Here is a 14,317-nt window from a genome sequence, read left to right as displayed (position 1 = left end):
TGGACCGTGGTCGAGGACGCCGAATCCTGCATCTCGCAGCAGCGTCCCATTTTCGACTATCCCCAAGATTTACTGATACAGATGCAACCCCTTCTTCGAAAGAAATCAGTTCAGATCACGCACACCCTCAACCAACCTGAGCAGCCAGCCAAGAATCTTACCAACAGGAGCCAACTCCCATGCAGTCTCTCTGCTTCTGCTGCATCTTGGGATGCGTTTTTTTCGGTCAGACTAGTTGAGTTCTGAGCATACAAGTCTGGTCCATGATAGCACACTCTCTCCAATCAGGGAGGTCAACCCAGCCGTGATGGGCTACGCTCGGCTCGATTTCACGACGCCAGCTAGGCGTCCCCGTTCTGGACCGCTCATGAAGCTGACGGAACCGACCTCGTTGCTGAGTACCCGAAGACAGCCAAGACAGCACCAAGGTGGACACCCTAGCCTTGGATTGATCGACCTCTTAAGCCGCCCCCCCCCCCCCCCCCCCGCCCCCCCCCGTACGCCGTTGGCCCGGGGCCGCCACTCACCCTTCACCTATCCCTCGAACCCGGCGCTGGACTGCTAGCTCAACTTGGCTTCTTCACAAGTTTAGAAATAGCAGGAGAGCATCGCGAGGCTTATGCGATACTTCCTCTCCTTCACGCAACTGCCGAATTCCTACGACTTTGGTGCTTCACGGCCATGAGTGGTGGCCAAGGTTCCCTTCCGGTCATCTCGACCATCCCTGACCCAGAGACGTTCTACACTCCGTCGGTATCCGTCGACGGCTGGAGCACTGATGGCTTCGAGTTCCTCCAGGACGACAGCGAGTACGTCGACGAGGATGGCAATCTCGTCGAGGTGGCGTCCGAGTATTCATCCTCTGTATCCCCGAGCATATACGACCACGAATTCAAACATGGACGTCGCTATCACAGCTACAAGAGTGGCCGCTACCCCGTCCCCAACGACCAATACCAGCAGCAATTGGAAGAGCTCAAGCACCACATTGCTTTCGAATTGATGGTGAGCGCCGTCAGATCATGGGTTGATGGAGAGCGGCTACCGGCTAACTCTGGTACTCTCCTTGAAGGGGGGCCTCTTGTTCTCCTCAGAGATCGACACTCGACCCCGGAAGATACTCGATATTGGCACAGGTGCCGGTAGGATATTCCCTAAACCAGCGCCGAGAGGCGTTCTCATCCTAGATTCCATCGAAAGAAGGAAGAAACTCATCCTCTAACCTTTCTCTGCAGGGTCCTGGGCGATCGATGGTAGATCCTCTTTGCGTGACAGCTCCTGCTAGACACGGCCTCTGCTGACAGTCATCAAGTGGCGGACAGATATCCCGGGGCAAGCATCATCGGGACCGATCTTTCCCCAATTCAGCCCACATGGGCGCCTCCGAACCTTGAGATGTTTGTCGACGACTGTGAAGACGACGAGTGGCTTGATGGGTCGGGATTCGACCTGGTCCACCTCCGAGACGTTGACGGGTTTCTAAGGAACCCTGGGGCTGTCATTGCTCAGGCTTACAAGTACATGCCCTCTTCCCCGTCCTGGATATCGTACCGCTGACCCCCCAGCGGCCACATTGTTCTCTTTGCTTACGCCGTATCAGAAACATCAGATCCGGGGGCTGGATCGAGTTCCAAGACTGCATACCTATTCCATACTGCGACGACGACTCGATGAAGGATGACGACCCGCTCAAGAGATTCTCAGAGCTGGTCAAGGAAGGGATGCACAAGCTCGGCTGCACACTACACGGTTCCCCGCGAAGCAAGGAATCCCTCGAGGAGGCCGGCTTCACCAATGTACAGCTGACGGTCAAGAAGGTGCCCATCGGTGCGTGGCCGCAGGACGAGAAGCTGCGATGCGTGGGTCTCCTGATGAGCTCGTACGTGTCGGGGTGTCTAGGAGGCTACGCCGCCAAGCCGTTCGAAGCTCTCAAGATTTCTCCCGCAGAGAGGGAGGCACTCATCAGGCAAGTGACTACGAGTCTGGAAGATAGGAGGATTCATCGTTACGCTCGGTATTCGATATGCTACGGGCAAAAGGAGTCCCGGGCGATGGATCTCAGGGAGTAGGGGCCACGGAATACGAGTCGTTCTTTTAGTCGGTAAATTTGAAATTCATTTCTCTCACTCAAAGGTGTAACTGCTTGACTTTCCATGATGACGATGATACCACGTTCCCACATGGCGTACCTGTCGAGTCGAATAAACGAAGCAGTTGCAAGGGTGGTGATGACATGTCTGGTTCGGTATCGCAGCTCTCTTATGCCCGACAAAAGGAAGGAAAGAAGAAAATCTCGGCAGTGGATAGAGGAGAATATATAATCAGATAAGAGATATATATATATATATATACGTATTCTCAATGCAACAGAGACCACTGGTGGTGTAAGTACTCGACAGTTTCAAAAGAAAGATCTCTACTGTGCGAAAATCGCGGGGGGGGGGGGGCAACTACAGGGTTAGTCATTTGGGCAAGGCTGACGAAAGTCTTACGACGATATCCCAAATTTCAATCTCTAGCTGCAACGCGCATCAACCAAGGCGCCATCATCATCTACGACAGCGACAAGCTGGCAAGTCTGGACGACGGTCTCAAATATAGATACAGCGAACATACAACACCGTCCGACTACTCAATCTCCAACAACTCCCCTTCCTTCCTACCTCATCGGACAGAATCCGACAGACCGCCTCTGCCCTGCTGGCCAGCAGCCGTTCACCACCAGCCATGACGATGACGACGACGACGACGGCAGCAGGCAGCGCGCAGACGGCGGCGGCGTCGATCCTCAACCACACGGCACCGTCCTACACGTTTCGGTTCTCCCCCTTCCTCCGGCAGACGTACCAGGTCGGCCTCCCGGCCGACAGGCCTGTATGCCGGGCCTTCCAGACGGGGACGTGCCCGAACGGCACGCGCTGCCAGGAGCGACACGTGGCGCCTGGGACGACGAACCCAGCCTCCACCATGGCGGATGGCGGCGGCGGCGGCGGCGGGGGACGGCCGCAGGGTGGCCTCAACAGCTTGGTGTGCAAGCACTGGCTGCGCGGGCTGTGCAAGAAGGGCGAGCACTGCGAGTTCCTGCACGAGTACAACCTCCGCAAGATGCCAGAGTGCAACTTCTTCATGCGCAACGGCTACTGCTCCAACGGCGACGAGTGCCTCTACCTGCACGTGGACCCTATGAGCCGTCTGCCACCCTGCCCGCACTACGACATGGGCTTCTGCCCCCTCGGCCCGCGCTGCGCGAAGAAGCACGTCAGGAGGAAGCTGTGCCCCTTCTACCTGGCCGGCTTCTGCCCCGACGGCCTCGTCTGCAAGGCCGGCGTGCACCCCAAGTGGAGGAAGGACCTCGACAGGCCCAGGGCCAGGAGCGAGGAGCGCAGGGAGCAGGAGGTCTATGCTGCTGCTGCCGCGGCCGCGGCCGGCACGCCGGATGACGATGCTGCTTCTGCTGCGAGGGATGACTACTTCCCCGGTCAGGGACAGCAGGGCCAATTCGACGGGAGGTTCGGCGGTGGCGGGGGCGGCGGTCACAGGGGGAGGGGAGGGGGCAAGTGGAGGGGTGGTGGGGGGAGGGGACGGTTCAGGGGACGTGGCCACTGATTCGATTCATCAGGGCGGGAGTTTTGACATGTCATTATTCTAGGGCGAGGGCGGATTCTCTTTTCTATTCCCTTCTTCTTTTTTCTTTGCTACCATTACGGTTACCATCACGGGACAGCAGAAAGGTTTATGCGAAACATGTATTTTTATTCTTAGTTTATAGAGTCGTGAATCGAAATGGCAAAAATGACATCATCATCATCCCTTACATGGTATGGCTGGCGGCCGATAAAAGTCCGGATTGGTAGATTGTGGAGAGAAAGTGCTAGATTCTCGATGGAGACGGTGCCCAGATGTTGCTACCGCTCTCAATGTCGGACCTCCACACATTCTTCTCTGGCGTGACGGCGATGAATTCGTGCGACGCCGCCGTGGCCCCATCGTCGCTGTCCTCGCTCGAGTGGCCGCCGGCGCTGCTGTCGGAGACGTTGGACTTCCATGTCGACAGCTGATCTACCTTGCGGATGCCCATCATCCACGAGACGAGAGAGCGGGGCACCCAGCGGCCGACGAAGCCGTAGATGCCGGCACCGAGACCGACACGGACAGAGTTGGCCACGACGGACCCGTCCATGACGTCGAAGACGGTGTTGTGAAGGTGGCGGAGGGAACTTCCGCGAAGGCCGCGGATGCGCCCACCCGAGATGGCAGAGCTGGTCTGGGAAACAAAGTTGCGGCCGTAGACGTGGCGGGCGCCGTCGGGCCAGATAAGCGTGTCCTCCGGGTTGCCGGCTGTGGTCGCCGTCGGCAGTGACGGAGGGATTCCCTGACGCGCCTGGTGGTTGCTGGGGACGAAACCGCTGAAGTCAAAGGTGCCGAGCTGCATGTGCGTGACCGGGATGTCGAGGGGCCGTAGCTCGGCAGTGAGAACCTCCGTGAAGGCCGACAGGGCGGAGCATACGGTGGCCTCGGGGGCGTGGAAGGGGGGGTTGATGGACGAGATTATCGAGGGCGTGAAGACGAGGACCTTGGGCGGCACCCAGCGCTCCCCCACCGGCTGGAGGCGAGACGTGAGCAGCGGGAGGAAAGCCTGGATGGCGAGGATGGGCTGGAGGAGGTGCGTGTTGAAGACGTCGGCAAAGTTGGAGGGGGCGATGGTGGCGATGGGCGACGTCTGGTAGTGCAGGCTCGGGATGAGGATGACAGATTTCAGCGTCAGCTGGTTGGGCCTGACGTTGGGAGCGGGAGGCTGGGGGGACTGGAGGTGGTGGGCGAAACGTTCAATGGCGGCACCGGCACTGGGAGGCTGTTGAATATGAGAGGAAATCAGCATATGTTTCTGAAAGAGGGTGGGGGGCGGGGAGGGGAAGGGAAGAGATACATCAGTCGTGTCTATGGTTAGGGGGCGAATATCCCTCCTGGAGAGTGACGAGACGGTAGACTCGTCCTCGGCCGCATTGCAGACAATGTAGACGACGAAGCCTCGCCTCTCCATATCCAGAGCGAGAGACTTTGTCAGAGGCAGCGAGGCGGACCCGGCAATGACGACAACCTCTGTCCGGCCGCCATTGCGAGCCCTCTTGGCCCTGCGAATCTTACGCATAGACTGGTTGTGCTGGTAGCCCTTGTATGCGATGGTGCCGCATGCCAGGACCACGACGCCCGTGATGATCTTGTGGTTCGCGATCCAGTCCTGGACGGCTTGGAGGCGAGAGGCGGCGGCGGCGGCAGGCGGCGGAGGTGGGGGTCGCGGCTTGACTGAGTCGGGGATCCATGCCTGTGATGATATGGTGTCGCGGACGTAGTGGGCTGCATGGTCGACGTGTTGGTCTATAAAGCTAGCCACATCGTCGGTGTAGCGACGCAGATAGAGAGGAATGTTCCCAAGCTAGGGGTGTGTACGTTGTCAGTACGGAGCAGCACATAGGGCGAGAGAGAATTTGATATGGGGGGAGGACGATTGTCGGGCATAGCCGGGGGGGGGGGGGGGGGGGGGGGGGGGGGGAGGGAGGGAGAAGACTGACAGCATCCAAGAACTGCTGGTCATCAGCGGACATGATGGTTACTCTCTACTTTGCAGCAATTACTTTGTAGTAAGCAGTCTCCCATGAGCCGGGGGGAGAAGAAGAGGAGAGAAAAAAACAAGGATGAACGGGTTGGGTAATGTCTTGGGCACGATGACGGAGAGATTTAAGTGTGGATCGAGGAAACATGTACGAGTACGACGAGTCGACGACGGTGAACGGAGCATGGGGGGAGAAAAGTTGTCGTCGGCTGAGTATCGGGGATCCGCTGGATTACCTGGCACAGTTTTTTGTGTATAGTGTGGCCACGGAATTTGACACTGTACTATAGGGTATCTGGCAGTGGTACTGCTGTTGCTTGGTGCATTCTATAGTTCCATCAATGTTTGTCACGATGCACCGAGTAATACCGGTAGTATTACTCTAGTCAGTCTGATGACAAGTGAGGGAAACGTAAGTATGGCGTGTGAGAGGTAAGAGCTAAAAGATGCTTATACTCGTACTGCTCCTCCGAGTTCGCAACACGCGTGCACCATCAATATGCATGTGCTCTGTCGTGATATGGATGATGCATGTACTCGTAGGTCCTTGCTGATATCAGGTTGTGCTGCCCATACAGAGGTGATTATGTGTGGTTACCCCGCAGACCGAGAAAGCCGTGACTCCAAGCTGTTAACGCTATACGAGGTAACTAAGGTATCAATTGCACTATTTTACAATGCCGGTGGGTGCCTCTGTTAGCTATTACCATAACAAGACGCAATGGTAGTACTTTGCTGGGTTGTTAGTAGCAAAACTGTCGTCACGTGATGATCTGCCACTACCGTATCCGCTTCCATTTACCCCACGCTCGGTTATCAGCGGGTGGATCCTTGGCCGTCCCGCTTCCTTGTAAGCTGCTGTTCCTGGGCTTATGCTGTCTCTCATCATTGCCGAGCATGGTGGTATTCTTTCTTGTATTGGTCATCTCATGATTGAGGGGACTCTATCTGAAGCCAAAAAGGCAAAGGAGAACAGGAAGGAAGAAAAAGGGAAGGAAAAAAAAAACCCAAGATGTTTCTTACCGACTATCTAAACCATCGCCGTGACTGGTATGTATCCATCCCACTTGAATTCTATACCTACAAAGGCTCAATAGCTCTCCCGTCATCTGACCAATAACTTCGATGATCAACCCGACAGCCGTCTCAAGCAGCAAGAGCGCTCAGACCGCCTCAAGCCATTCACCTCATACCATGGCCCGTTCAGCGTCCTGGACCGCGAGACCATCAACATGCCCATCGCGGAGCTCGTCCAGGCCGTGCAGAAGGATCCCAACAGGGCCGCCGCCATCCTAGAGACATACACCAAGGTAGCCGTCAAGGCACACGAAAAGACGAACTGCGTAACCGAGGTCATGGTGCCGTCGGCGCGCGAGTGGGTGGCGGACGGGTCCGTCAACCTCAGGGGCCCGCTGGCCGGCATCCCCATCAGCCTCAAGGATACCATCAACGTGGGCGGGTATGACTCGACAACGGGGATGAGCCGGTTCGTGGGCAACGCCAAGCCGGTAGACGGCTCCCATGTGCGGCTGCTCAAAGATGCGGGCGCGATCCCTTACGTCAAGACGAACATCCCCATCACCCTGCTCAGCTTCGAGTCGACAAACGACATCTGGGGCCGGTGCACGAATCCCTACAACGCGGCCTACAGCCCCGGGGGGTCGACAGGCGGGGAGGCCGCGCTGCTGGCCATGGGCGGCAGGATAGGCATCGGCAGCGACGTGGCCGGCAGCGTGCGCGTGCCCGCCCACTTCTCGGGAGTCTACTCGCTGCGCTGCTCGACGGGGCGCTGGCCCAAGGCGGGCGGCACCACACCCATGCAGGGGCAGGACGGCGTGCCGTCCGTCAACAGCCCCATGGCCCGCACGCTCGACGACCTCGCCTACTTCACCCGCTCCGTCGTGGGCATGCAGCCCTGGAAGTACGACTGCACGTGCCACCCGCTCGCGTGGCGGGCCGACGTCGAGGCCGAGTACGCCGATCCCGCCAGGAAGCTGCGCGTCGGCGTCCTGCGCACCGACGGCGTCGTCGACCCAAGCCCGGCGTGCAGGAGGGCCTTGGACATGGCCGAGGTCGCCCTTCGCGGCGCGGGCCACGAGATCGTCGACGTCAGCCCGCCCTCGCCCTACGAGGCCCTCCGTCTGGCGTCCATCCTGCTCTGCCACGACGGCCTGCGCACCGTCTTGTCCCTCCTGCGACCGGGGGAGTGGAATGACCCCGGCACAGCGCAGATGGTCGGGTACATGCGTCTGCCACGGCCGGTGCGCTACCTGCACTACCTGTGGGTGAAGTATGTCCGCGGCGACGCCGTCTGGGCCGGTCTGCTCGACAGCTGGAGTCCGAAGTCGGCCTACGAGGTCTGGGGGCTGAATGCGAGGCGCGAGGCCTACAGGCAGGAGTGGTCCGAGTGGTGGGATGGCGTTGACGTTGACTTCATCCTCACTACGCCCAATGCCACACCTGCTGTACCCCACGGTGCTATGCACGATGTTGTTAGTAGCTGTGGCTATACCTTCTTGTTCAATCTTGTGGGTCTTCTCTCCCTTTTGCATCCTGACATCTGCTTCTTCTTCTGCTTCTTCTTCTGCTTCTTCCCCTCCTTCCCTTCTTTTCCGATCCTGCTCGTTCTGCTTCTACCCCCATGCCTGACTAATCGCGAGCATAGATCGACTACACTGCTGGTATCCTCCCCGTCACTCACGTTGACAAGAACAAGGACCAGCTACCCGACGGATTCGACCTTACGAAGCTCAATGGCGTAGCACAAGGTGCCTACAAGCTGTACGATGCCGATGCCATGCATGGTCTTCCAGTCGGTGTCCAGGTTGTCGGGAGGAGACTGGAGGAGGAAAAGGTGCTTGCTCTGATGAAGAGGGTCGAGGATGCCCTGGGCAATGACAAGTTTCAGCTCCTCGAGGTTGACTAAGTCTGATTGGAATCCAGATAACAATCTTGAGTACTATCCAAAGCGTGTAAGCAAACGAGAAAATCAAACGAAGAACAACAAGATACGTCGTCAGACACGATGTTGGAGGGGGGTAATTCAAGCGATCCGACGCCGGTCTATCATCGCATAGCTGCTGGTACTTTTGAAATCATCAACACCACCACCAGGCATCCAGCCTCATCATCCGAAAAGACGAGACTCGGTTGCCTGACCTGTCCGTTCTTGCCCAACTTGCGTTATACCATGCAATTCAGAACATGTAAAACACATATGGCCGATGTCGTCTATTCTAATGGGTCTGGGGAAGGTCCGATCTCGGACACCCCAGAAATACCAGATGCCTCTCTTCCTTTCAAATCATATCTAAACTTGGTGATTGGCGTTGGGGCATAAATACCGGCCGCATTCCCCTCTTGGTTAGGAAGAAGCAAGATATCCTGGTTCTCTATTCTTCTTATTCATTTTCATCTTGTCAACCGCAAGCATCCTCAAAAATGGCCGGACAACAAGACCACTGGGACTCTGGAGTGAGTTTCACACTCCGTTCATTCACAGGCCCAAACTGGGGTCAGTGTGGATTAATGCTGATGGAGCGATGAGCAGGAATACCAAAATTCTGCTTCATTTGTGGCCAAGTTGGCCGGCAAAGTTGTAGAATGGCTTGACCTACAGAAAGATGATTCCGTGCTGGACATTGGATGTGGTGGTGAGTCTGATATTCATAATCAGTATACCCTCACGTGTCACATTATACGATTGTGCTGACTTGCCTCACCCCAAAAGACGGCATCCTGGACCTGGAATTTTCCAAGGTTGTGGCCCAGGGGAAAGGATCAGTCTACGGCTTCGACAGCTCAGCGGCCATGATTGAGGCGGCGCGGAAGCTGTGCTCCGGTACGAACAATACGACATTTGCAGGTATTATTCCTCTCAACGCACACATCCATTCGATCCACTCTTTGCCCTGTTCGTTCTTAAATCCTTTTCTTCCCCCACTAACAATTGATCTCTGGGGAAAGTCCTGGACGGTGGTGAGATCTCATCAGACCCATCCCTCCAGAAGGGCACCTTTACCAAGGCCTTCTCCAACGCAGCGATGCACTGGATCCTAGCCGCCCCAGCGGCCCGTGAGACCTTCTTCCGGGACGTGCACGCTTCGCTGGTCCCCGGCGGCATCTTCGCCTTTGAGATGGGCGGCCTGGGAAACGTGGCCGAGATGCGCACGGCCATCCTGATGGCGGCAGCGCGACGTATCGGGCTCGACAAGGCGAAAGCAGCGGAACCCTGGTTCTTCCCTGACGAGGAGTGGGTGTCTACCGCCATGAAGGAGGCCGGATTCCGCGTCGACCGCGTGGAAAGGGAGTGGCGTCCGACCAAGGCCGACAAGGGCGGCGTGGAGGGGTGGGTGAGGCTGTTTGGGAAGATTGTCCTCGAGCAGTTGGATGAGAAGGATAGGGAGGATGTTGTCCGTGAGGCGGCGGATGTGCTCAGGGTGGTGTGCAAGATGCCCGGGGACGGAGAGATGATTAGCTATGTCAGACTCAGGGCTGTGGGGACAAAGATCTAAGCAAGCTGGCGAGAAGAGGAAGTGAAGGTGAAGATGGGAAGCCGAGACTATGAGATAAAGGCACGTGTTCTGGTGAATGAAGGGAAGGGAGATAATGCCACAGGACTTTGCCGCACCTAAATGGCGCTGAGTAATCCGACGGATGATTCCGTGAAGACCATGATGCCACACCAAATGTGTGCCTCTGCACTGTGCTATCCAAGGCCTCCCATCCGACGACGTGTCGTGCCGAATTTCAGAGGCGACAAAGGAAGCACAAAGAAACACACCGGGGTGTGTAATTTGTCATGTTCTGGAGGGCCATGTGTGTGATTGGGTGTCAGGCATAAAAATGCCAGATTGCCGGATGGGAAGAGGAGGGGCTCAGCGCCGACCACCATCAAATTCTTGCACCGACCTCTTAGCTGGAAGTGGCATCGCATCTCCAGAAAAGGACCGGGAGAAGAACGTGCATGAAGAGTGAAGAAGAAGAGAAAGAGGACACGCTATGATGAGACGCACCGTGACCGAACAGGACCGCCTCATCGGCTCGTACGTGCATCTGGGCTCGTTCCCACGGGCAGCCGAGGCGCTGCACACGCTCAAGAAGATAGCGTCCATGGTGAAGCCGATCATGCGAGCGCGCTCGTGGCAGGTCAAGGAGCTGGCAGAGTTTTATCCCGACGACCCGCGTCTCCTCGGTATATGCCTCCCCCTCCCCCTTCCCCTTCCCCTTCCCCTTATTCTGTGACTCACACACATATTCTGCAGGCCTCAACGTTGACCGGGGAAGAAAGATTCTGGTACGACTACGATACGCTGGTGACAAGGCACAATTCATGCCTCTTGACCAAGTGTTGGACACAATGCTCCACGAACTATGCCACATCGTCCACGGCCCGCACGACAGCAAATTCCACGCTCTGTGGGACCAGCTGCGGGATGAGTGGCAGGGTCTGGCGCTCAAGGGCTTCACGGGTGAGGGTTTCCTATCCGAGGGGAGGAGACTCGGAGGCTCTGGCTCTGGCATGCGCCAGTCGCCTCCAGCACAGGAAGCACGTCGACTGGCGCGGGCGGCCGCGACACAGAGAGCAGCAGCAGCAGCAGCAGCAGCAGCAGCGAGCCAGCAGGCAGGCAGCGGGTCCGGACGACGTCTAGGCGGGGGTTCAGCGGCACGACCACGACCGGGCGACGACATGCGACGCGTTATCGCCGATGCTGCCCAGAGGCGGAACAAGACGCTCCAAGGCTGCGCCACGGATAACTTGACGGACGGGCAGATTCGCTCCGTGACCGACAGCGCCAGCGCCAACGGGTTCCGCACCAAGGCTGAGGAGGATGAGGCTAACGAGGCTGCTATATCCCAGGCGTTGTGGGAACTGATGCAGGAGGAGCAACGACTGGAGCAGCAGCAGCAGCGGTGGTGGCAGGGCAGTGGCGACGACAATAGTGGGGGACAAGGCACGACGGCGGAGACTTTTTGGGAATGCGACAGGTGTACGCTCCATAATGAAAGCGGACATTTGGCATGCCAAGTCTGCGGGGCGACGAGGCCTCTTACCCTTCACAGGCCGGCGGCCCAGCAGCCCGAGGCAAGCCAAGCCACCGCTGCTTCTTCCGCTGCAAACCCTTGGACTTCGGCTACTGCGACACGGGGTAGGCCTGAGGTGTTTGACCTCACCGAAAGCCCACCGAGACGGAGGAGCGACAAGAGACCAAGGGCAGGTGACGGGCCAACGCCACGGTCATCGTCTTCGGACACGATACGGCCGCCGCCGCCGCCGCCGCCACCACAGCAACAACAGCAACAACGGCAACAACAGCAGCAGCAGCAGCAGACGTGGGTGTGCCGGTATTGCACCACGAGGATGGAGAGGAAGTGGTGGACATGCTCCAGTTGCGGGAGGATGAAGGACAACTCACGCTGATTTCAGTTCGTTGCCTGATGACGATGACGATGACGGCCGTTGCGAGTGGGCAACGAGCGGCGCACAATGTTTTTTTTTAAATCTCCCTCATGTAACTTCGTAGCCGAGCAACCAAGATGCCAAATGCACTACTGATATATGTTGAGAGGGGTAAATACTGCATCTGCCACCTGCGTCTATTGAACTCTCTGGTGGCGATCCGTGGCAAAACAAACGGGGCCCATACCATCCATGCTAATGTTGCACGAAGATGGTGGGATCTGACGTAGTTTGGGTAAACCTTTTTTTTTCTCTTGTTCTTCATCTGTGTTGAGCAATGTCATGGCGGGGGTCCTGAAAAGCCAATGACGCACCATGGTATCCTGTCTCTTGTTCAAGGCTTTTCTTCTCTTCTCTCATGAACTTGGGACCTGGCGGTGAATACTAGTACCACTACGGCAGCTTCATTGTAGAGTAGGACAACGTGAGCCTGTCTTGAATGAGAGGGGAAAAAATAATGATAAAACAGGGTGTGTGTGTGTGTGTGGATTGCCAACTATGGGGAAGCCCCAGCCCTGTTCATGTCCAGAATTTCATGCTATGCTGATCAAGATTGCTTAGAAGGCCAGACGATGGGATGAAAGGGGAAGGAAAGAGAAGCTAGAGGAAGAGATATTTATTCCATGTTGAAGGATAGAATGGACAGTGCAGTGAGTGTACAGAGCGTCTGGTGTGTGTTTGTGTGTGTTTGTGTGTGTTTTAGTTATTTATACTTATATTTATTTATTATTTATTTAATATATATATGTACTATGTACGCAGGGGGTCGATGACGCACACACACACACACACACACACACACACACACACGGGCGGCATGTGACCTAGTCCGTACCCATTTCCAGTTCAGTACTGCTACGCCACTGTCGTAGGTGTAGCGGGGGCAATGATCTGATTCTTTAGCGGGTAGCATGGTAGCTTGGAGCCTTTGGGAGGTTGTCTCTCGAGGTCTTGATGTGGTGATGGTATAATGATATCAGATGAATACGGGTCAGCGGGAAAAGATGAATACATCAAAAGCAGTTGATAATACTCCACATATAATACGCAGTATCATTATTACACGTTGGGGAGTACGGATCAGTAGCTAATATACTAGTCTGAGATGGTGATATAGGCCGCTCTGTGTTAAAATAATAGCTAATACTATCCGTAGGGGGGGGGGCAAAGAGCTGGCAGAGCTGGCAGTAATAATAATGATGTTATTGATATGGGAAGAGAGGCGACTAGGACTGTACTGGTGTAGAAGATTGTTCACACTATTGACAAGTAAAATCAGCAGGAGAGGAGCAACCAGCATCGCCGTTAGCGCCTTCCTGCCTACCGCGCCTGGCTCTCCTGTATTTTTCAGCGGAAAAAAAAAAAAAAAAAAAAAAAAAAAACTTGACCGTCAAGAAGTGCAGAGAAGCACCAGCCCATTCTATCCATATACAAACGGCCCTGGAGCCGATTCATCTCTCCTCTCATTCCACTCTCTCCCGCTCATCATTTCCTCCTTAATACCCCTGTCATTGTCACATCTTTATTTTCGTCCTCCTGTCGCTTCTCCTACGCATGAGACCCAGCGCCTAGCAGGGAGGATGAGGGGGGAGGAAACATATACTACTAACCACTAGCATTACCTACCTGCTCCGCATCCCACACACGCTAACAATAATACTGAGCACGACTTGCGGATAGATCGATTGATACTACCACGCTCTGGAACGATACTTACAGTGTACGGATATGGCTTACCATTCATTGTAGGGTATCATCATTGCTACCACTAGAGAATATGCTATGAGCTGTACGGTATTGTGAGAGAGCACACAGCTTCCGCGTACACAGATGCCCCCACACACACACACATACACACACATACACACATACACAAATCATACACACACAAATCATCCACCCACTCTCTCTTTGCCGCAAGAGCCGGACCGTGGCTGCCTTTGGCCTGATACCACCCACCCAAAAACTGTTCGGAGCGGCAGTTGGCTGTTGGCGCCATCCTTCTTGGCCCTCTTGCCCTTTTTTTTTTTTTTTTTTTTCCCCTTCCTGCCCAGTCAGCCAGCCCAGCCGGTGCCGGTGCCCAGGGTCCAGACGTCCAAAGGCAGTACGAGTACGGCAATACTCTGAGTCCTGTACCCACCAGTCTTCACTCTCCGTACCGCGGGTCCGTACTGCGAGTTCGTACCGCTGCGAGCCTCTCCCTCTCTCTCTCTCTCTCTTCGAGCTGTTTTCTGCCTTGAAAGGGG

At 56.0% G+C, this 14,317-nt stretch overlaps 6 protein-coding genes across 6 annotated transcripts; 5 read left to right on the top strand and 1 right to left on the bottom strand.

Moving 5' to 3' along the window:
- Nucleotides 1-681: 681 nt before the first annotated feature.
- GMORB2_4047 (uncharacterized protein) lies at nucleotides 682-2,069 on the top strand (the record flags this gene model as incomplete). Its single annotated transcript, XM_035466023.1, has 4 exons — nucleotides 682-1,005; nucleotides 1,073-1,142; nucleotides 1,313-1,517; nucleotides 1,610-2,069. 4 exons carry the CDS (start codon nucleotides 682-684, stop codon nucleotides 2,067-2,069), a joined length of 1,059 nt encoding a protein of 352 aa, XP_035323860.1.
- Nucleotides 2,070-2,733: 664 nt separating this feature from the next.
- Nucleotides 2,734-3,606, top strand: GMORB2_4046 (cleavage and polyadenylation specificity factor subunit 4; the record flags this gene model as incomplete). The annotated part of the gene is made up of 2 exons (XM_035466022.1): nucleotides 2,734-2,978; nucleotides 3,024-3,606. 2 exons carry the CDS (start codon nucleotides 2,734-2,736, stop codon nucleotides 3,604-3,606), a joined length of 828 nt encoding a protein of 275 aa, XP_035323859.1.
- Nucleotides 3,607-3,871: 265 nt separating this feature from the next.
- On the bottom strand, nucleotides 3,872-5,603 carry GMORB2_4045 (protein of unknown function DUF1776; the record flags this gene model as incomplete). The annotated part of the gene is made up of 2 exons (XM_035466021.1): nucleotides 3,872-5,434; nucleotides 5,571-5,603. The coding sequence occupies 2 exons, from the start codon at nucleotides 5,601-5,603 to the stop codon at nucleotides 3,872-3,874; spliced, it is 1,596 nt and encodes a 531-aa protein (XP_035323858.1).
- A 1,020-nt stretch (nucleotides 5,604-6,623) lies between these two features.
- On the top strand, nucleotides 6,624-8,537 carry GMORB2_4044 (Asp-tRNAAsn/Glu-tRNAGln amidotransferase A subunit or related amidase; the record flags this gene model as incomplete). The annotated part of the gene is made up of 3 exons (XM_035466020.1): nucleotides 6,624-6,661; nucleotides 6,753-8,235; nucleotides 8,277-8,537. 3 exons carry the CDS (start codon nucleotides 6,624-6,626, stop codon nucleotides 8,535-8,537), a joined length of 1,782 nt encoding a protein of 593 aa, XP_035323857.1.
- Nucleotides 8,538-9,052: 515 nt separating this feature from the next.
- Nucleotides 9,053-10,125, top strand: GMORB2_4043 (Methyltransferase domain; the record flags this gene model as incomplete). The annotated part of the gene is made up of 4 exons (XM_035466019.1): nucleotides 9,053-9,085; nucleotides 9,162-9,264; nucleotides 9,342-9,476; nucleotides 9,578-10,125. The coding sequence occupies 4 exons, from the start codon at nucleotides 9,053-9,055 to the stop codon at nucleotides 10,123-10,125; spliced, it is 819 nt and encodes a 272-aa protein (XP_035323856.1).
- Nucleotides 10,126-10,612: 487 nt separating this feature from the next.
- GMORB2_4042 (WLM domain) lies at nucleotides 10,613-11,759 on the top strand (the record flags this gene model as incomplete). Its single annotated transcript, XM_035466018.1, has 2 exons — nucleotides 10,613-10,805; nucleotides 10,876-11,759. Coding segments are annotated over 2 exons (1,077 nt in total), but the record flags the coding sequence as incomplete, so codon positions are not given.
- Nucleotides 11,760-14,317: the final 2,558 nt, after the last annotated feature.

The sequence above is a fragment of the Geosmithia morbida genome (genome assembly GCF_012550715.1).
Source record: "Geosmithia morbida isolate 1262 chromosome Unknown scaffold_2, whole genome shotgun sequence".
NCBI classification, from domain to species: Eukaryota; Fungi; Ascomycota; class Sordariomycetes; order Hypocreales; family Bionectriaceae; genus Geosmithia; species Geosmithia morbida.
The sequence above is the reverse complement of the archived record's forward strand: the minus strand, read 5'-3'. Positions and strand labels throughout refer to the sequence as shown.